Here is a 22,936-nt window from a genome sequence, read left to right on the forward strand (position 1 = left end):
CAATAAATAAAACTTATTGTTTTTCTTAATTTTCCAGGTGTTTTTTTGTATTTATTTATTATGCTATATATATATATATATATATATATATATAATTTCAGTGAGTTAAACAGAAATAACTAAATAAACAATAGTGTGTTTTATATACTAGAGTGAAAGGAGTGAATAATGTAATGTATATAAAATGCAGTTTTTTGACTCTTTGTCTTGTTTCGTAATTGAATTTTAGTAATGATATAAAATTAATTTTATAATTTATTTCTTGAATAAAAGATATGCTATAAAAGTCATTTTCAAGTTTACAAAAATTTTTAAGATTTTTAAAGTATTTCGAATTTGTAACTGAAATAGTTTGTATTTTACCTGTGAAAAAAGGGGAAAAACATTAATTTGTCTGTTTATTAGAAAAAGAATGTACCACAATTAGTATTTATGTTTTAAAAATTGTCTACATAATGTATAAATGTTTTTTTTTTCTTCAGGAAAATGTGAATTTTGATGAGGAGCTAAATAAAACTGACTGCGCAGCTCATCTGTGAAATGGAAAAAAGCAGAGGACTTGAAGTTTTTCCTTACGTTAGATTAGATTACTGTAGATATAGTCACTTGCTCCATTATAGCAATTGACTTTTTGTTTAAGAGTCACTTTGTTTTCAATGTAATGTACAGTAAATCAAGCTCTATGTTCTTCTCGTTTCTTCAGTTTATGCTCTATGAGCTGAAAAAGGTGCTTCTAAAAGCACTATAGGAAACTTAAATATTCTACTGTCTAGAGTGAACACATAAGGAATATATGTATAAGAAAACATATACAATAAAATATCTTTTTTTCCTGTAATTTAGTTGTTTCATTCACTAATGCATTCTCAAATTTTATGTTAAAAGTCTTAACCCTTTGCAGTTGTATCATAACTTTCAGGCAGCTGTTCTTTTTTCACGGATGCTGACTGCTCTACTTCGAGAAGACATTTTATAAAGTGGTAAAGAATTAAAAACTAAGACCTGCATAATTTTGCTGACATGAAAGTTACATGTTTTCAATAATTATCATTGATGACTTAATGTGATTTTTAGAGTTGTGTTGCACATGCATATAACATTATATAAAAGCATGTTAAAAATTTCCAAACATGCTATTATGCCTTTTCTCTTTCAATTAAATTGTGCTCAGTTCATTTGTAAATTACAATAAATCAAATGAACGACTAAAACGGGGAAAACCAGACATTCTCAGGGAGTTTTATTTTAGCTCCAAAAATCAGGGAATAGTCAGGGCAAGTTACAATTTTTCCTATTTTATATATGGAAAATAACCAGTCTTAAAATTGACGGTAACAGTAGCCAGTTATTGAGAATCCAGTTAAACGTTTCTAAATAATAAGTAGTCATGTTTTACAATTATTTTTTGCAAAAATTTTACGTATCAGTTTAACTGAAATGTTTTCATCCTCATTTAATTATATATTTTTTTACACAGAAAATCTAATATTTGCCATTACAAATAAAATAATCAAACTTTTCTGATTAAAAATTAAATGATATCGATAAAATATGGTATCGATTTTAGTTGTAATTTACCTGGAAAAGTTAGGAATTTTTTTCTGAAATTGAGTGGGCACCCTGTTAAAAAGACGTTACACTTTTGCCAATATGTAAAAATATTTTTCAAAATATATTTTAGCAAACTTTTTATAAATAAAGTAATAACTTGAAAAATTCCCATCCTAAAAAAATGGAACGTACTTGTAGAAGAATTATCAAAGTTACATTTCCAAAAACTGGTATGGAAATGGTTGAGTACGATTTAACGTACTTATAAAGTCACTTTAACTACACTGGTCTGCAAAACTTAAGCAACAAGTGGTTTTTCGGCCACATCTCCCCAACAAAGTATAAGATAGTCATGAAATTGCAGTATAATATACACGTAATTCAGTAGAAAGATTATTTGTATGCAAATTTTAGAAATAAGACGTCTTAGGTGATGTAAGTATACGTAAACCTTGTGGGTCAGAGCGCGCAGGTCAAAGCTGTGATAAAAGGATAAAGAGCACCGTAGTTAAAGACATTCGCTGCAAGTGCAAGTGATTTGTTTTGTGAAACATGTCTTCAAGAAATCATTTAGACGACTTTACACGAGGAAGAATGATTGGGAAGCTTGAGGAGGGGTGTAGTGTGACCAGTGTCGCCGAAGATTTCGGGATCAACAAAAGTGTTGTTTCTCGTGCGCTGGAATGCCTTTAAAACTACTGGTACAGTTGTTCGAAACGTTGGTGGTGGCCGTCCAAGGAAAACAACACCAAGAGATGACCTTTACATTGTCCTTCGGGCGAAAAGAAACCGTTTTCAGTCAGCGAGCGCCATGTCTCAGCAACTGTGCACAGCCACAGGACGACAAGTATCAAGATTTACAGTGACCAGACGCCTCCACAAAGGTGGCTTATTTGCTAGAAGTCCTGAACGCTGCATACCTTTAAAAGTTAGCCATCGGCGGCACCGTTTAGAGTGGTGCAGAGAACACGAAGCCTGGCCACCTCATCAATGGAGTCGCGTCCTCTTCACAGATGAGAGTCGTTTTAGTGCTACAAGCGATTCTCAACGTCAGTTGATCTGGAGAGAGGTTGGAGCTCGATTTCATCCCAATAACATAGCGGAAAGAGATTGTTCCGGTGGTCCTGGAGTTGTCATCTGGGGTGGCATTATGTTGAACGGGCGGACTGAGCTTCCTTCAGATCTTCGACCGAGGTTCTGTAACTGGAGACCGTTACTGCAATGAGGTAATCCTACCCCATGTGCGTCTGTTCCGTGGAGCCATTGGACCAGGCTTCATTTTTATGGATGACAATGCCCGGCCACACCGTACTGCTAATGTTCAAGAGCTACTGGAAAGTGAAGATATCACACGAATGGATTGGCCAGCTTACTCCCCAGATTTAAATCCCATAGAGCATGTGTGGGATGCATTAGGGAGACGTCTTGTAACACGACAATATCCTCCTGGTAACACCCATCAACTGAAAGATGCGTTAAAGGAGGAATGGAGACGTTTACCCCAAGAACTCCTGGATAATCTGGTTCTTAGCATGGAGAGACGATGCCAAGCAACAATTACAGTAAGGGGAGGGCATATCCCATACTAGGGAACATCTGCCAGTTGTACTTACGCTTCTTCAGGCAATCATGTGTAACGCCACTATATGTCAAATAAAGCCTTTTTTTGTTCCATACCCTACTTTAAGCTTTATATTCATTTTTGCGCCATTATTCTTTTAAGATCGTTTAAGTACAAAATAATGTACATCATATTCAAATGTCATGTCAATCGGATGATTTCTTGTAGAGTTATGACAAAAAACGCACTTGTTGCTTAAGTTTTGCACACCAGTGTACTATTTGAATACCTAAATAAAATGAAAAATTATATAAACTGTTAATAACAAATTTGTTTCATTGCAAAAAGTTAAAAAAATCCTTAAAATTTTGTACTGATGTCTGTCACAATGCTTTCGATCTCTAAAGAGTATTATCTTGCAATTATGTTCAGCATATTGTTAAATACAGATATATTACTAAGCTTTCACTTTTTTTATCAACTGTCACTGTTTAGTTTTAAAATAAAAAAACTTATTAATTACCGGACAAACAATGAATGAAATTTAAAAGAAATTAATGCTGATAAATTATTTCTATCGCACATGCTAAAAATATTTTTCTTTTCATCTTATTTATGATAAGCATTACAAGATTCAGTGAGTAGTCGGAAAAGGATCAATTTAATTCAAATGTGATTTAAATAACATTCAAGTTAAAATAATAAATAATGATAGTATGATTAAAATATATTCACTTAAATGATGCTAATTATGAATAAAAAATGATTGAAATTCACACAAATTCAAATTAAAAGGACCCACTAAAGTAATACTGTAAATCACTCAAACTCGAGTTAACATCACTCAAGTTTGAGTGAAAACGATCCACTCAAGTGATACTGAAAATCACTCAAATACGAATTAAAGTCACTCAAGTGATACTGAAAATCACTCAAATACGAATTAAAGTCACTCAAGTTTGAGTGAAAATGATCCACTCAAGTAATACTGTAAATCACTCAAACACGAGTTAAAATCACTCAAGTTTGAGTGAAAAGGATCCACTCAAGTAATACTGAAAATCATTCAAACACAAGTGAAAATAACTCAAGTTTGAGTGAAATTTTTTTCCATATAACTCTTTCACTTGAGTGATTTTAACTCAAGAAGAGAAGGCCGCTTTTTTCTAGATGAAAGAGTTAAATAGCACTCAAGTTGAGTTATTTTCACTCGTCCATTTTTAGTAAGTACAAGTTTAAAAAAATGTATTTGAACTTGAATGGAAGAATAAAAAGTAGTATTTTATTAGCGATTGAAAATTAGAGCCAGATATATAAATATATTTAGGGAGAATGTGAACTAACAGTAGGAATTGAAGGGGATAAAAAAAGACGCGTGGTATCAGACAACTATAAAAGTATAAATTTGGTGACGTGGCCCACACGTGCTACCACGTAACGTTCCTTATTAAATTTATCGGACACAGCGAATATAAAAAATTAAATTTTTAAATTTCCACAATAAACTATTTTTTTGTTCAAATAGAGCTATAAGTTAGAAATTAGCACTGATGCTATTTTTAAAATATGTGAAAAACTGAATAGCTTATAGTAAAATTGAAAACAATGACTGATGATTAGAAAATTCCATTTCGTTTTTCACCTATTTAATTAATGATTTAATATTTAAAAAACTGTATTAACATCAAGCGTCATCTACTACAAGTTAAAAAAAATGTATTTGACCTTGAGTGGATGAATAAAAAGAATTTTATTAACGACTGAAAATTTGAACAAGATACAGGGAGAACTAATAGTAGGAATTTAATAAGAAGTCATGGAGACTTTTATATGATAGACATAGCATCATCAAAGTCACATTAATATCTCCGGCACATTTCGAAATGGTCACACTTGTGACGGTTTCTGACTTTATAATTACGTAACTGTGTGCTATTTTCGCCGGGCTCCAACTTTAGTCTGCTCTCAACACTAAACTACGGGACCCAATTTACTTCCCTAAATCAGTTGAAAAACTTAATTATCCCTTAGCATATTATCGTTAAAATCTCTATCAGTATAGGTATACATGTTAAAATTATACACCCTTTTCTCTAAGATTGAACAAACATTATTCATTATTTAAAAAGCTTTTCTAATTTGTTTGGTTTGAGAAAAGCAAATACATATTAGTTCAATTCAAAAAACTGTTTTTTTTTTTTTTTTTTTTTTTTTTTTTTTTTTTTTTTTAAATGAACAAATTCGAACCGCAATTTTATTTTAACGTTCAAACTTATATATTACGCAGTTAAATTTAAGAAAGCTGCTCTTTTAAAAAAAGATGTTGAAAAAATCTACTTTTGTTAAAATTATTTTTCAACTTTAGCACAATTGCCAAGATATTATTATAGCATAATTTGTTATTAGGAAAATTCCTTACTTTGTTAAACAGCAAATACTCAAAACTGAAATTTGTAAAAAGATTCCGTGTCAATCATCATCTAATTTGAAATATATAATAAAATTTTCGAACTTATTTTGATTTAACGCAGCGAGAATATACTTTTTACTGAAACTGTGAATAACAATGTTTCGCCATAAGAATGATATTACTCCTACACAATAATCTGTTTGGTATTCCTTGAAGACTATTATTATTTATTTTAGCTTATTACATTTATTTAATGATATGTTTACTATTATACTATAAAGGCATTAAATCATATAGCTAGAATAATTTATTTTAAGCAAATTATTTAATAATTTTAAGCTAATAAGGGTAAAACTCGATCGAAGTATACCCTAAAATATATGTAGAATAAACTTTTGAATGGATAAATAAAAAATACATTTTAAACAACTTCTAGTAGGACGGTTAACTTGTTTGAAATAGCTGTCCTATTTAATTTTGATTTCTGGTGCTAGGGGACATTCCATTTTCATATTCTGACATTTCAATTGTAAACGGACATTTTTTATGGTCTCAAAATTTTTTAGCAAGGATAGCAGTAGCTGCATTTCTTTTCTTAGAAAGTAATGACTACTTATTATTTTTTCAATCAAAGAACCTTTATCTTGCGTAAAAATTATTTTAATATCGCGCGAAGTAGTTTAATATACTGTGTTACTAAATGAATAATTCCAAGAAACTGAATCCAAAAGTATAATAAAAACAGACAAGTTTTGAGCTTCCAATAATTAAAGTCACAAACCATTCATCCCTGACGCGTCTTGAGAATGGGTGCTTATATTTGAAGGCTCGAAACATGTCGACTTTTATTTCCCTCTTCATATTTTTTGAAGCTAGTGAAGTATTTATCATCAATTATTCTGTTTTATATTTGGGTCCTGATCATTATTTTGATAAGGATTTTATGCTCCTAAAAATAAACATATTCATTTTAATATTTTAACAGGATTCATGTGGTCTAGTAAGAGAACTGTATCATCAATATTGTAATTATAAAGTTATCTTTAAATTTTGGGCCAGATATTTTAAATTAATAAAATTGAATATTTTATCTTTAAAGTTTTTGTGCCATTTCAGTATTTTAAGAACCTTACGAATTCTGTTTAAAAAGAGAGTATCGTATCAGATATATATAAGAAAACAAAGAAATTAAAGTGGCGGTATTTGGTGATAAATGCAACTTATCGTAATTGAAGAACATGTGCGAAATTTTATAGTGAATTTGCGAAAGTTTCAGAATGCATCGAAACATCAGTCGCTTTTTGCAAATTATCTTTATCCAAAGAATACCATGTAACTTAATTATCTGGCAGAATGAAGCGATATTTCAAAGAACGAATCATATAACGCAACATATTATTTCAATATGTTATTCTTAAAGATAACATCTTTTAAAAATGCCACTTAACATTCAGTTATTCCTTCAATTATAGAAAACAGAAATATCGTAAACGATATAAAACCTTGTGAATTACTAAACAATTTAAATTTTTTTCAGGCTCGTTTTTTTTCTTTCTTTAAACTTTCTTGCCTAGAAGACTCGATCAAGGCATACAGTTACATACAGTTAAAATAAGTTACGCAAATTTAATTATAGTATGAAATCCACCTATAAATGAAGTAAAAACAGCATAAAAACCCAAATAATGTCAGGTAAGGAGTTCATGTATTCAAATTCTTCAAGCTTAGAAAATCATAAATAATTTATAAATCGATAAAAGTTTTCTTTTAAAAGGAAACTAAAAAGAAAAAAAATCATTTAGGTCAGAAATCAGCAGAAAAACTGTCTATTGCCTCAAAACTTGGAGATATTTTCTAGCAACTGTTAATAAATAAACATCTTCAGGTAATCAAAGAACATTATTTCTATCTTTTTAATATAATCTGAACTCGGTTGCTTGGAGTAAAATTAAATATTCCTCTTTTCAAGTAGTCTATGGGTTCATTTGCGGCGGTGACATTGCTTGGCTGTTTTTTGGGACTATTGCCAAATTAGATCCCAAATTTATGATCCAATCTTTTCGAAATTTTGTCCTCCTACTTCGAGGGTCAGGAATCCAAATAAATTAAAAAAATATATGTGTTTATTCTGAGAAAGTGTATTTTGTGTCGTAACTTAATTAATAGCTAGCACTAATTAACTAGCAAATTTGAAGCCACCAAAAAGAAACCATTAAGATTGACACTTGGTACGTGAAAATCCGATCATTAGAACGAAAGTTATTCAGGGTAATATCTTCTTTTTTTTCTCACTGTATATAATTGTAAATTTTATTTTAAAATTACTTTAAAATAACCAGTCTGCTCATCCACATAACCCTAAAAATTACAGTTATTCACTTTTACGACTTTGTTGACAACTGGTATGGTTAAAAATCCGTGAATGCAAAACTGTACGGTTTCAAAACCTTTAAAATAAAATTTAACAGTTAAGCTTTTCATTAGGTCATGGATAATGGAGCTAAGATGTGATGGACTTTTGTTTTGGCAAGTGAACCGTAGAATGCGGCTTATTTAGTTAATCTGAAGGTGCCATCTATCGTGTGATATGGAAATACTAGACTTCCTTTTGTTAAGCAGCTTTCTAATGAAAGTTTTGAGTTCTAATAATCCAGGGTCATCAACTAGGAATTACAGGATACTCATAATGAATGAAGTAATGGAAGAAATATTGTAGTGTCAATGCAGGGATCCCAGTTCAGCTAATTCGTGAGATTAATTCTCTCAGCTTTATGGTATGTTACTAGCTTTATAATATGTTGAGAGGAAATAAGTGGCTTCATATGGTGAGCCTAGTAGGCCCGGTGGCTGAGCGGTAGCGCTTCGCGCTGTCGTGCCACAGGTCCCTGGTTCGATCCTGGGGCCGGGCAAGGTTGACTCAGCCTTTCATCCCTTCAGTGGGTCGATAAATGAGTACCAAGCATGCTTGGGAACTAAACACTGGGGGTTCCGCGTTCGGCTGACCACCTGACCGGAACATCTGCTCCTGCACACCAGAGCCCAAGGTCGAGAAAACTGAGATGGGCGCAGTAGGCCTTGGCCCTCTATGGGCTGTCGCGCCACTGAGTTTAGTTTAGTTTTAGTAGGCCTGGAAGAAATTCGTGTTATTTATCCATATTAGATTGAAACAGTTATTAAGCGATTTTTTCACAATTAACAATTTGAATGCCATCTTTTTTTGGTTATGTAAATGTTGAATATGGTAAAATAACAATTAAACAACTTCTTGTGAGAAATTTGTAAGAATGTGATGACTCACCTGCAACTCCATATGAAGAAAACACACTAATTTCACAAAGTTTAAAAATCATCTCTGGATAAGATCTTTGTGTCATTCGAATAGAATTTCCTTCTAATCCTGATGGACACACCACAATTAAGGAAGATCCAGAGCCTGTAATAAAGTCATCTTTTTAGATGTTTTAGTCTATACTATCCTTCTGAGACCAATATTCGCGATCTGGGGAGAAAACCGGTTACATGACTTTCTCCTTTTCTTAATATTTTTCGTATTTTATATTCTCACAAACATTTTTTTAAATTTCTTCTTTCTTTTAGAACTATGTTCAATGTAGTTTTCAGTTCCACAAAGTTTTCTAACTTTAAAGTATCTAATCTATTTTAAATTACTTCTTTCTCTTATGAATCTCCACACGCTAATTGTGAAGTGCTGCCATAGGTAAAGAGTTCTGCTCTATGCCACCTATAGCTCATTTCGATATTGAATAAGATTTATTTTTGTCAATAAAAAAATAATATTTTTTCTGTCCATTCGTTTTAGGAATCAGTTTTTTTAAAGTTTTTTTTATGTTTTATTTATTTAAAGTCAGAAAGTTTTTGATACTTGAAATGGTGCCACGTTAAATCTGCTGAGTCACAAAGTCTTCTATGTTCCCATAACAAATCATACCTCTTGGGGTACTGATCCACGAGTCTCCTTACTTTCTGGATTGAATTAAAAATTGCAAGACTACGTAGTTGAACATTAGAAGTCGTAAACCCAAAAAAATAGGTCGGCTGTTCAACAACGGTTATAAAAATTTTAAAAAAACCTTGCATCTGAGGTCGTAAGTCGCTCAGAAATCTTTGAGATGCGATTCATTTATTTATTTGACTATTTTATTTTTTTTACTTACACAGTCAAAATCTACTTCTGCCAACAGGGTAGGTTTCTGTGAGTACACATTAATCAACGCAAACAACCTAAAATGAATCAACATAAGTGTTGTGTACATGGTGTTTTCTTAAAATTGATCTTAAAGTAGCAAGAAACTAAAATTTTACACTACTTTCAAAATCATCAAAAATAGACGAAATTTGCTGAAAAAGCATTCCATGATGCTACTTTAATACTATGATGGTTAACCATCAAGAGAAGTTTGATTTTCATAATGATCCGTGATGGTTCCATCTATACATTTCCATAAAAGGGAATTCTTGTTAGTTTTCAGGAATATATTTGACTATCATAAATCAAATCCTACATTAGGATGGTGGTTGTTCATAATCGTTCCAACATTTGATTTCTGAGATACTATCATGGAAATTCATGATGGTTCAACATGAACAAACCATCAAAACAAGTTGCTATTCTTATGTTAGACCATCATAAATTAGTCCGAGGTGATGGCTACTTATCGTGGTTACCATCAAACATATAACGGTTCATGATGTAATTATTGATGGTTACCATCAAGATTATGTTAGTCCATCAATGGAAAACCATCAAAAGTTTTGACTTTGGTATGTATGGCTGAAACAAAATAAATTTACAGATCTATGGTTACTGATTTAAAATATCCCTAAAATTTGAGACCATATCTGAATACAAAAACAATTAAGGTAAAAGGATTTTAAAAATGAACACTTCCCTCCGAAATAAGCTAGATTTTTTATTTAGAATTTATTAAGGGTGCAAACGGTTCTTCGTTATCGAAGTAAGTGATGGATTGATTCTAAGACAATAAAATGAATAGTCAAGAAGTTGTTTTATCTAGAAACAGAGTGAATTCTGACATACCTATTTTTGTATCTGATATTGCTATCCAGGTAAGTAAAGTATTGATTCTTATGTATTTTTCAATCAACCAACAGGAGTTTAAAAGTAATAAGAAATGCGTGTATAAAAAGTATGTAATTGTATTATAATAGTAAAATACAGTTATGTACTTTTCTGTTCCTAACTTTAAACTGTTAAAAGTGTTTTTATCATTTGCTTAAAAAATGCATTTTAACCACTCTTGCCTGGATATCAAATGCATAAATATGTGTGAACTATCGATTTGGAGGGAGGTTTTTACATCAGAATTGCCTAAATTGTCTCCCTTCAGTAAATTCTGGATAGAGATTGGTGTTAACTTCAAATTGGGTATTCATTTACTCAAGGCTTCTTTGCATCAAATTTCATACTTGGTGATTTTTGATAGATTCAACTTTTCTCCAAGTAGATTTTGACTGTAGGAAAATAGCCTTATTTCAATGCATTCTTAATAATTCGTGGGTAAGTAGTGAAACACAAAATAAGGATCGGGGTTCACGCACTTTACAAAAATCTGCATCACATATAAATAAATGTGTTCTTATAAAATTTTAGAGGAGCATCAGTTTTCTCCCCCCCTCCCCCCAAAAAAAAAACTCAAGAAAATTTCTTCACAAAAATTAAAAAACATATTTTACGTAAAGAACATATCCTGAAAATTTGATAAAATCAATAATGTTAAGTATCCAACCTTGCCTGATTTGTCCGATTTTTAAGAGCTCTTAATGACATTTATGAAAAAGATTTAAAAAAACTCGATTCAAGTAACGTATGAACATGATGGGATATAAATATTTGTGGGTTTTTTTATGATCAATATATATAAAAAAAATACAATCTAAAAGTATTCTGCAATAGGAATGGTAAAAATAGTGTATCATATGCTAATTAAATGTAACGAAAATTGACTTTAAAAAATAAAATATTTTGTTTTTCTACCATTATTTAAATCTCAGATCAGAGGAGTGACTTTTGAATCCTTTTATTCGTAACTAGTTTGTGACGTAATAAGCCAAACATCTGCACGTAGATGTTTCTTTATTTAGACAATTATAAGACTAAAAACTATATACAGGACTATGTTTACAATTGATTTTTTTACTCTTTTTATTAGGGGTTTCAATTCATTTACAAACAATTTATAAGTCATAAGAACTATAAAACCATTTTATTGTGGACTGCAGGCTTAAAATATTATTTTCAATATAATAGTTCATAAAATTTTTTACGTCTATTTTTTATTTCGATATATAACTTATTCAATGCAGGAAAGAAAATACTATTTCAGTAATTAAATGAGTGAGATAATATTGTTTAAAAAATTTTTTAAATATGGAAATTGTCTGATCGAATTCCTTGATGATTTTTTTTCTTTTTTTCTGTCGTTTTTTTGGTGGAGATTTGTTTGTCATCCCTTCTATCATTGTCACCTTCTTCTTGTAGTCCATAAAGAATTATCAACGATCAGGGCCCGACTTAGTCTAATTGGGGCCCGGGGCAAAACTTTCGTAGGGGTCCCCCTCTGTTTCACTACTTCAGTAATGCAGAACCGAACTTAAGAAAATTAATAAGAAAATTAATTATGAAATTAATTATGAATTGAAATAATTCAAAATTAATTATGAAATTAATTATGAATTAATTGACTAAGAAAATTGACTATGAAATAAGAAAATTGACTAGAACCTGAAATAGCTATACAGTCCCCCCCCCCCCCAATTNCCCCCCCCCCCCAGTCAGACGAAATATCGTTCTGTCCATTTTATTGATTTTCTAACAATGTCCATCACAAAAAAGATAAAGCACATCTAAAGAGCCAAAATTCGACGAAAATTTATTATTTTCCAAATTAACTGAATTAAAGAAGTATAAAACGGTCATCAATGGGATAACTGATTGTTATTTTTGTCATCTAGCTGCGAAAATTCATTCATCCAAATTTTCGTAATTACGATGGCTCAATTAAGCCAATCAGAAGCCCGTATTTTTGTACACATATAGCATATTGAGATATGTATAAATACAGACTTTTGTTTGGCCAAATTTGTCCATAGTAATTGCGAGAATTTAGCGAAGTTTCGCCCTATAAAGCCATGGATTTACGAAATATAGATTTTTTGTGCTCATATGATAAATTAATGAAGAAGCTAACATAAAATGGATTTTACACTGTACTGATATTTTGTTTATAAAAAGTTTATTAAAGGTAAAATAAACTTTCTGTTCGATTTCGGGGTCTTCCTCAGATGTGGAGGCCCGGGGCTACGTATCCATCTGCCTTAGTCAAGCTCTGTTGACGATATTGAAAAAGTAGAACACATTTAGTTTATTTTTTAAAAGGAACATAGTAAATAGTTTCTTGTTTTTAGGCACCTTGTTGAACCGGAACTACAAGTAACGTGTTGTACTGTGCCAACTCTACCTAAATACAAAAAATAGAAGCCCAAGAAAAAAATTCAATGGAAAATTCCCCTTCATGAAATAGGAATTTAAGTGGTTTTAAGATATTTTTCTAATATTAGGAAAAAATACCACCAATACACAAAAAAACAACAGATCATTTTAAATAGGAAAGATATATCCTTAGATATAATTTAATGAAGTTATTTGCTAGAACTCAAATGAAATAAATGCCTCTAAGTAAGATAAAAATAGGAAAAAATAAATTAAATTCAACGTCAATTGAACAATGTTTTCAATTAGTAATTACTGAACATGAGATTTTATAATTAAATCTTTCCTTTCCTTCAAATACAGAATTGTCAACTATTTGTTTCAAATACAGATATGAGTAAAACCAAAATACAATTTAGTTGCAATTGGAAAGGATTTATAATTGTAAATTTGAACTTTGTTTTAAAACAGATGGGATATTCTCAAATCTAATAAAGAAATTCCTTATCTTCGAATATTGATGAACAAAACATTTATAAACATAGAAATTAGATTTCCAAAAAGTTAATAGTATAATTCAAGCTTAAAACGAAATTCAAAATAAAATTTAAAACATTTCAAATGTTATACAATCTGAAAGAGTTACAAAAAAAAAAAAATGAAAAACTTACCTAAATAACTCTCAGCTCTTCCACATAAAGATGTTTTATTCTTTCCAATTACCAAAATATCAACATTCAAGGGTGAATCAGCTTAAAAAATAATAAATATTTTTTAATAGATATTTTAGTTTTAATTCTATAATTTATTGGTCTAACTTACTTAATAAATCCACTTTTATCATTTTTATAGGTGAAATCTTTTCAATGAGAATTTCCCAAACAGCTATAGTTGTAGAATTGCTTTGAATACAGGTAGTTCTATTAGAGTCAATTAAAAAGTTAAAATTTGATCCAGATATAGGTGGGGTGAGCAAAATATCTTTAATTGTCATTGCAACATCTAAAAGAAACAGATGATATACATGGTTATACAGGGAAACACTAAAATATTAATTATCAGGAGACAGCTTTATTGTTTTGACGTGACTGAAACCGGTTTGCACTTGTTTACGTTCATGTATCAGTTGGTTAACATTGTAATGCAAAACGTTAAAAATAAATACAAATAAAATGTATATGAAAAACCTTCCGAATAAAAACCCATTACATGTATGTTTAGATATAAAAGTATTGCGTATAAACTCGTGCAAAATGTGTCATTATTAAAACACTACAGTGTGTCTAATAATTCGGTCGAATTACTATAATCTACTAATATAATACCTGATATAATAAATATTCTAAATTCTATAGTATCATTTATCCAATTGTCGAATTTATATTATATATCGCCTAATTTAACCAAGTGATACACAAATGTAAAGAAGGGCAAACCGGTTTCAGTCGAGTAAAAACAATAAAGCTGTATCACCTGATAATTGAGATTTTACAAAGATTCTTGTAGTGAGACTGGGGACTGCATAAATAACTTCCCATTTTAATGGTTTGTGGACCTTTAATGCGCCAATTAACTAGAGTAGAAGATATTTTTAAATTACGAAATCACTTTTTCAGAATACATTTTCTTGACTTCTTTATTTGCTTTATATCTCGAAAACTACTTAAGAGAATGGAGAACTTTTTGAATCCAGTTATAAAATTTGTTTATCCAAAGATAGTGCTTTGTAAATAAAGAGGCAATTATTTATAATTAATTTAGTTATTAATTTAGAATTGTAAACTACACGAAAGTTTTATATGATTTTAAAATGAATAGTTTTAAATGACATAATACGATGTTTTATTTTTTATATTTTTTATAACCGTAGTTGAACAGCCGACCCAAATTTGGAGTTACGACTACTAATGTTCAGTTCCGTAGCCTTGCAATTTTGAACCCAATCCAGAAGACAAGGAAACTCCTGGATCATGTATCGGAAGAAATTTGTCTTCGTCGAGGACTTTTTGAGGGAACTAACCCGCATTTGCGTTGCGTGGAGAGGAGAACATGAGGGAAAGGGGACTCTAACCCATGATCCGTCTACCACTGAGGATATTTTACGACAGCACTGGGGTCGGTGCAAGCAGCGGATTCGTATCGACAAGCTATTGCTGGGATTCGAACTCAGTTCACCTCATTGGAAGGCGAACACTCCTGTATTTTTCTCCTGAGCCATCACTGTATTTTTCCCGGTTCCCCTTTTTAAGGCGAACACTCCTGTATCCCCTGAGCCGTCACGGCTCAAAATACAATGTTTGAAAGAAATTGGACGAAATGTTCTTGTAAAATCAAATTTAATATATACGACTTTTTTTTTTAAAGTCGATAACTCAGAAATCATTTGATCGAATGTGCTAAAATTTTTACATTTTGCCATATAAATTGCATTCTTTAAAATGATGCAAAAAATTTTATGCCTTGCAATTTCAAATTTTTTCGATTATCAGTAAGTAAAATAATGAAACACAATAAACAATTTCTAAAAATTACTTTTGATTACATTTTCTTTAGATAAACAAATTTTGTGTACAACGAGTTTGTGATTAGCTTAAATAGTTCCTGAAAAATACGCGTGCAACATTAAGACTCATTGTCTTGACTTATGAAGTTGACTTATAGTCTTGACTTATGAAGCATTGAGCTCTTACTACCCTGAGCCAGAGTGGCTTCGGATCTACACCGACGGATCCCTCCTACCAGACAGTCCTAATGTTGGTGCCGGAGTTTTCTCCCAGGCTTTTTCCATTTATGCCCCTGTGAGACAGGGATCTGCTTTTGATGGAGAGATTGATGTAATCCGAATAGCTCTAGTCCAGTTTCAGTGTCATATCGATCTTTTTGAAAAAGCTGTTGTCCTATGTGACTCAAGAGTTGCTTTGCTTGCCATTGCATCCTTAAATAATCCCTTAACTCGAGCCATTTTAGATTGCCGCCTCCAACTTGAATACTTAGCATCCCTTAAGAAAACCATTGTTCTCCAGTGGGTTCCTGCCCGTTGCGGGGTTACGGGAAATGAAAATACAAAAAGGGGCCTTAATTATTCAAACTTCTGCGCACATTATGCCCTTCTGCTCCATCAAACAGCTTATTAAGAGGACCTTTAAGACCTGTGCTCATGAAGAACTTATCGACCGTACTAAGTCTTGGAGGGCTACCATCCTAAATTTGCGAAATGGCCCATGACGAAGAGCGGTGGCTGAATTCCGTTTGGCCACCGGTCATGACTGTCTGCGGAAACATCTGTCTAGGTTTGGCATCGTTCCTCTTCCCCGGTATGCACTCTTTGCAGTTCTGGTGAGGACATGGACTCCTTCTCCGCTACTCTGCACTTAGTAGGAATTCTATCACTGAAAGCTATTGGGAAGCTAGAGACATGTTGTGACTCTGTTGCAGCATCTTTTGCTTCTGTTCCATTAGATGTTTGTGCATGTTGTCTATAATCTGCCATTGGAAATAAAAAAAGACTTCCAAACTGCTCTCCCTCTAAATTAGTCCAATTAAGTTGTTTAGTCAAAGTAAGCATTTCGTTATCGGTTGCTACTGGAGTTAATTAGTGGTATATATAAGAACTAAGCTTGATTTTTAGTTAGTAAAGATCCGATCAATGCACATTCTTTTGAGGAATGTATTTTTAAGAAGCTTGTTGTCGACAATCATTTAAATATATTTTCCACTCATGACCAAAAAATGAAAGATAATTCAGAATACTATGGAGTCACCTATTAAACACACAATATGCCACAGAATGTATGAATTATTCAAAGCTGCTTATAGGATTACTTTTTTAAAAGTATTTTGCACAAAACATTTTTTAATCGTACGCACCTAATATTTATACCGCTGAATAGAATGAGATCAGGTCATTATATATTTACAAAATATGTTTTTATACACGCACTTGTTTGTAATATAAACAAATACGATTTCTGATTTAATTTATACATTGAATCTAGTGTAATAACCCGGTTCTAGTGTTGACAGACACCAAATAAACACTATATCGATTCAATGTTTAATAACGCTATATTCGAGACTAAAGAAACAGCAAGCTCTCAATAGCGGACATAGCATCAGTAACTATGAAAACACATTATTTATATGGGTCATTCTCACGAAAACTGTCATTTTTCAGTTCATAAAATCCCGAAAAAGTAAAGTGAATAAAAAGCTCTGAAACTTTTTATATNGTGAACGTACTAGTGTGGAGCTGTACAAAATTAAATGTTTTCGAAAAAATTGCTAATCAAGAAGCTTTCTTACTACCAATGAAGGAGGTTGATTAAGTTTAATAATAGTATAGACATTAATACTAATACATTGCTGGATGAAGTCAATTCTTTTGTAAAACACAATCACAAAATACAATATAATTTTGTTTTCTCAAAGCGCAATATAAGCCCAGAAATCATGTAACTTACGGCAACCTTCTGCCGGAATTTTCGTTTTTTATGTCGCGAAAATTTTTGTACTAAAAAACCTTTTCTTCGATAAGGCAAAAATATTGCAGCTTCAAACCTTTCATCCTAAAAGGATTAAAAATTCTTTCTTGAGGCTTTTTAAAAAGTATTGTCACCTAGGTAAAATGGTCACTTAGGTAATGACATTTTAGTTAACGTCACTCTAGCGGTAGGATCAAATTGCATTGTCCATTATAATTTCATGACAAGGCGGATTTTAGCTGAGCACGTATAAGACTTTGCACAAAAAGAAACCTTATAAATACCTAGATTTAAGACTATTTTCACCTTGAGACTAGCTTTATTAAAGGTTTTTTTCACGCTTGAAAACCTTAAGTCAACCTCGATTTCAGGTTTTTATATGGAAGGTTGTTTCCCAAGGTTTTGGATTAGGATAATGTGCGTAGAATAGAGCAGATTGCCACAGGTCTCGTTTTAAGGTAAGAAGGTTTACACGTAAAAGGTTACATAGCAAACCTTTTTAGGTATACATTAAAAGGTTTTCGCTGTGTGAAAATAAACCTTATCTATCTAGGAAGGGTATGGGATATTTCCCAGTTAGAATGGTATTTATAAAATGACTTACAACATAAAGGAACCTTTCCAGACCAAGTACCAGTTTGAAGGCATGTTCTAGTTTGGTTATCGTTAGAATAGCATCTATTTCTTTCTCTACAATAGTAAATAACTTTGTCACCTTCGTAATAGGACTCCTGTGTTGGAAAGTATGGACAAATAGGAGAATGACCTGGTTTTCCACACTTCAATTCTGAAAAGAAAGATTTCTGCATGAGTACAGTCGGAACCCAGTTTAACGAACCCCTATTTACCGAATTTTTCTTTCTCCCGATGAAAAAAACCGCTATTTAACGAATATAAAACATCGAACTAGCGAATTATTCCGGTTGTGGAAATTTCTTTTTATTTATTTGGGTTAGAAAAATAATGGATTTCTTTCCGAATGATTACAGTATCCATCCTATCGGGAATATGAATGAAGTAGATTTAACGGAAACAATGAATAGCGACACAGAAGTGAAAACTGTTACTTTTTCTGATGCTTTGGAAACAGTGAAAACTTATCTAATGCAGTAAATGAAGGAGTATACTCCTCTCGTTGAAAAATTACTTTTTATTGTAAGAAAACTTAAATTCCCGAAATATTTTTAAATTTCAAATTAACTATTCGCTGTATTCCTGAATAAAATGTGAATTTTTTCTATTTTGGCCCCGATATTACGAATTTCCCCGATTTAGCGAATAATATTTTCGGTTCCTATGAATTCGTTAAATCGGGGTCCCACTGTAATATATTTCCAATGAGAACATGCATCATTGAGCATTATTCATTTCAAGTTTGATCTAAGATTTCTAGAAATTATTAGATTTTTTTTTCTCAAATCTGCACAGTTTGAAAAATAATACAATTTGAACAAAAATTGTTTAAAATGTGTAATTTTTCACATGCATTTATTATCAATTAGTATTTATCTAAATTTTCAAAATCTGACAAAACGTTTGAGAGAGTCAAGTAAGTTTCTAATCCTTTGAAGTGAAAATTCATAAGAATACCATGACAAAATGATGAAATAGTTTAGTTAGCCTCAGCCAGAAAGATTTACTGAAATGAAAGAACTATGAAATCGCTAAAAAACTTATGGTAAAAGTGCCAAACAAACATGTGATATACGACGAAACATTAACGAGAATCACCAATATTCTGTTCACTTGACTAAAACTATTAAATTAAAAGAAACAATTTTTATATGCTTTTATTTAATGATTTGTCTATGTCTTTCAGTGTAAAGATAATATTTTTTTTTGTATTTGCGTCCCGCGAAATTTTCAAAATTTCTCGTCACAAGAATTACACTCGGGTGGTTCTTTTATTGTTAACTGTAAAAAATTAATTAATTAATTAAAAAATAAGAATATATGATGGATAACACAGAGTAACAACTTCTGTGACATGAGTTTTTTTTAACGAATCTTGGATAATTTCACTTCGCTAATTTCAAATCTGCAAGTGGCTTCTTTCTCCAAGCTGATGTTTTTTAAATGGAATTTTGAGTCTATCTTTTTTCAAAATGAACAAGTTTAAAATCATTGTACATAGCATAATTAATAAGGTGAAATTATAGGATAATTTCAGGATAATTTCTTTTCGCTCTTTTCAAATCCGCAATCGGTTTCTCTCTCCAAGCTACAGTTCTTAACTGAAATTTTTTTGTCTATCGTTTTTCAAAATGAACAAGTTTAAAAAAGTTGTACATAGCATAATTAATAAGGTGAAATCATAGCATAATTTCAGAATAATTTCTCTTCGCTCATCAATCTTCTCTTCGCTCGCAATCTGCAATCCGTTTTTCTCTCCAAACTACAGTTTTTAAATGAAATTTTTTGTCTATCGTTTTTTAAAATGTACAAATTAAAAACATTGTATATAGCATAAATGTTGCGACCAACTACTAGGGAAGTTATGGCACAGAATTAAAATTACGTAGGAACTCATGCCCAGAAATGTCGCCATACGTCACTTGTGACGCTTCTTGTCCTCGTGTGCTTCTGAACAGGTCGTAGTAGGGAAACGCCCCTAGCCTTGTACGCTGACATTTACGGGCATGGGTTCGATGCAATTTTAATCCTAATGATGGGCTCTCCTAGAAGTATGTTGCGGCTCAACGTCATATATAACTATTTTAAATTTTTACATTTCGAGAAAAAAATATCATTTTAAAAAGCAAGTGCAGCTTTAAGAGCAAAATTAAGCATTTACGAAATTACGTAATAAAATTATATTAAAACTACTTAATAAAATAATTTACAAAAATCCAAAATAAATTATTACAAAATTATCAATTTCACATTTGAAATCCCAAATCAGGCAAGATCATTAGAAAATGCAAAAAAAAGAAGAAAAAAAAATTGCTACTTAATAATTCTTCAATTATTGAAACATAATTTATTTTGTTCAGCATGAATTTCATACAGGGATTTTCTTAGTTTTCTTTGACATTAAAATAAATCCAGTTTTTTAAAGGAATTATTATTTTAACTTTCTGCAATATAAATTTGTCGTTTACACTTTTTTCAAGCAAAGTGTGATAAACTTAAAATGATTAGGTAGGCACTTTATTTAAGTCACACTAGAATTGCACAATGGGTTATTGGCGACGGTCTGGTAAATATCCCTGAGGATGATCCAAATGACATGCCATCACAATTTTGATCCTCTGCAGAGGGGATGGCTCTCCTGCTTTGGTAAGCAGCGAGTGAAGTCGAGCACTTTTCGGTAGAACAGTTAAAGGAGGCTGATCAAAGTGGTCACCTTCGAAGGTTTTCAAGAAAAAGTACTTGTTAAAAATATTCTCGCGATAATACCAAGTCAGGGTTTGGAAAATCTATATTAGCTAAATAAGAGTCACATCATCTAGATAACTCTATTAAATCATACTTGCATTTATTATTTTAATTTGATTCGGATATTTATGCATAATGATTAAATTGCATCGAAACAGCAATCAAAAATAAGGAAGCTTGATAAAACAGCCCTGCCTATACTTCCGGGTTACTATTTCCGTTGTATTTTGATCAATGTGATCATTGCGTTTTGAGACAGTCTTGCGTAGTATTGTGTATACACGAAATGCTATTTCTTGCATACGCAGTATTCCTTGTATACCTGATTAAAAAACGAATCGTTATAAGAATCGTCATTTGAAGTCCTGACGTTTCCAAACGTAAGAATCGTCATTTAAAACAAGTTTTAAAACATTTCTTTCCTTTTGCGCTACTAGATGAAGCAAAATATGTTTTTAGTCCCTTCAAAATAAACGTTTTCAGTATCATTTGGCATGAAGCCAGCACATGATATACCACAATCAAACGATCCATTCCTTTCGAGAGACCTCTTTCGAGAGACCTCATTCGAAAACCTCATTTCACAGTATCAATACTCACACTCAGTAGAATTGTAATTTTGAACCTGATCCAGAAGACAAAGGATCAAGTATTGGGAGAAATTTATCTTCGTGGAGAACTTTTTGATGGAACTAACCCGTATTTGCGGTAAATAGGGAGGAGAACCACGAAAACCTTCCATGGTTAGCCTGACTGCAAAGGAACTGTAACCCATGATGCGTCTACCACTGAGGATATTGACGTCAGCACTGTGGTCAGTGCGAGTTACCAGTAGTGTCTAATACCAAAATTAATTACGCAGCACTGGAGTCAATAATTCTTTGTATTTCTCCAAATCCAATTAGCATCTTTTATCCATTAATTTTGCTTTATAGAACACAGTTTTGTTTTGTTTTTTATTTCAATTAGTACCAGTAACCAAAATAAATTGATCATCTTTGCCATCAAGAAAGTATGGCAATATTTTACGGTTTTCTAAAATGAATTAGTACCATTTTTCGATTGATATTGCTTTTCGGTACATAGTTTATTTTTAAATTCGGTTAGTACTTATTATCAAAATTAATTAAGCACTATTGGCGTCAATAATAGTAAAGCGAGTTTCTACTTTTCTCCGTTAACTTTGTTTATAATAGCTATCTTACTTTTTTTTCTATCAATTAGAAAATATTATCAAAATGAATTAATATTAATGAAAAGTTATGGGCATCAATAATAGTATGGTGGATCACAATTCTTCTCTTTTATATATTAATATCATTTCGCCATTAATTTTACCTATTATTTTTATTTCATTAAAGATTGATTTCAAATTATTTTGTTTGAGTAACGATGGCTCAGGGGGTAGAGCGTTCGTCTTACAATGAGGCGAACCAAGTTCGAATCCCAGCGATGGCTGGTAGATACAAATTCCGCATCCGGCTTGCACCGACATTCCCTATCCGGCTTGCATTCAATATGGAAAGTAGCTATGCAACCTACCCCTCTGTACTTCTTTGAAATAAAATATTATTTCAGCCCTCTCTACAGCAGAAAGCTATTCTGCTCTAATCCCATTTCAAACATTCGATTAACTCCCCTCTTCAATTCAATATGGACAGTAGCTATGCAACCTACCCCTCTGTACTTTTTTGAAATAAAATATTATTTCAGTTCTTTCTACAGTTGGAAGCTATTCTACTCTAATCCCATCTCAAACATTCGATTAACTCCCCTCTTCAATTCAATATGGACAGTAGCTATGCAACCTACCCCTCTGTACTTTTTTGAAATAAAATATTATTTCAGTTCTCTCTACAGTTGGAAGCTATTCTACTCTAATCCCATCTCAAACATTCGATTAACTCCCCTCCTCAATTCAATATGGACAGTAGCTATGCAACCTACCCCTCTGTACTTTTTTGAAATAAAATATTATTTCAGTTCTCTCTACAGTTGGAAGCTATTCTACTCTAATCCCATTTCAAACATTCGATTAACTCCCCTCTTCAATTCAATATGGACAGTAGCTATGCAACCTACCC

The 22,936-nt window shown here is 31.7% G+C and overlaps 1 protein-coding gene across 5 annotated transcripts in view; it reads right to left on the bottom strand.

Annotated features, from left to right (window-relative positions):
• Positions 1–22,936, bottom strand: part of LOC107452958 (complement receptor type 2) — a 60,213-nt gene that overhangs the window by 26,740 nt on the left and 10,537 nt on the right. For 4 of the 5 annotated variants that reach the window (XR_006226658.2, XM_016069604.3, XM_016069596.3 and 1 more), the window contains exons 2-5: positions 18,079–18,261; positions 13,816–13,995; positions 13,665–13,745; positions 8,821–8,955 (exon numbers count right to left, since the gene is read on the bottom strand). Coding sequence is in view for 4 of the 5 variants with exons in the window: in XM_016069604.3 (XP_015925090.1) it covers positions 8,821–8,955; positions 13,665–13,745; positions 13,816–13,995; positions 18,079–18,261 (579 nt within the window). In the remaining variant the exon portion in view is untranslated. The remainder of the gene's footprint in view (positions 1–8,820; positions 8,956–13,664; positions 13,746–13,815; positions 13,996–18,078; positions 18,262–22,936) is intronic. The other variant, XM_043054612.2, reaches the window with a different exon arrangement.

This window comes from Parasteatoda tepidariorum, chromosome X1, assembly GCF_043381705.1.
Source record: "Parasteatoda tepidariorum isolate YZ-2023 chromosome X1, CAS_Ptep_4.0, whole genome shotgun sequence".
Lineage (NCBI taxonomy): Eukaryota > Metazoa > Arthropoda > Arachnida > Araneae > Theridiidae > Parasteatoda > Parasteatoda tepidariorum.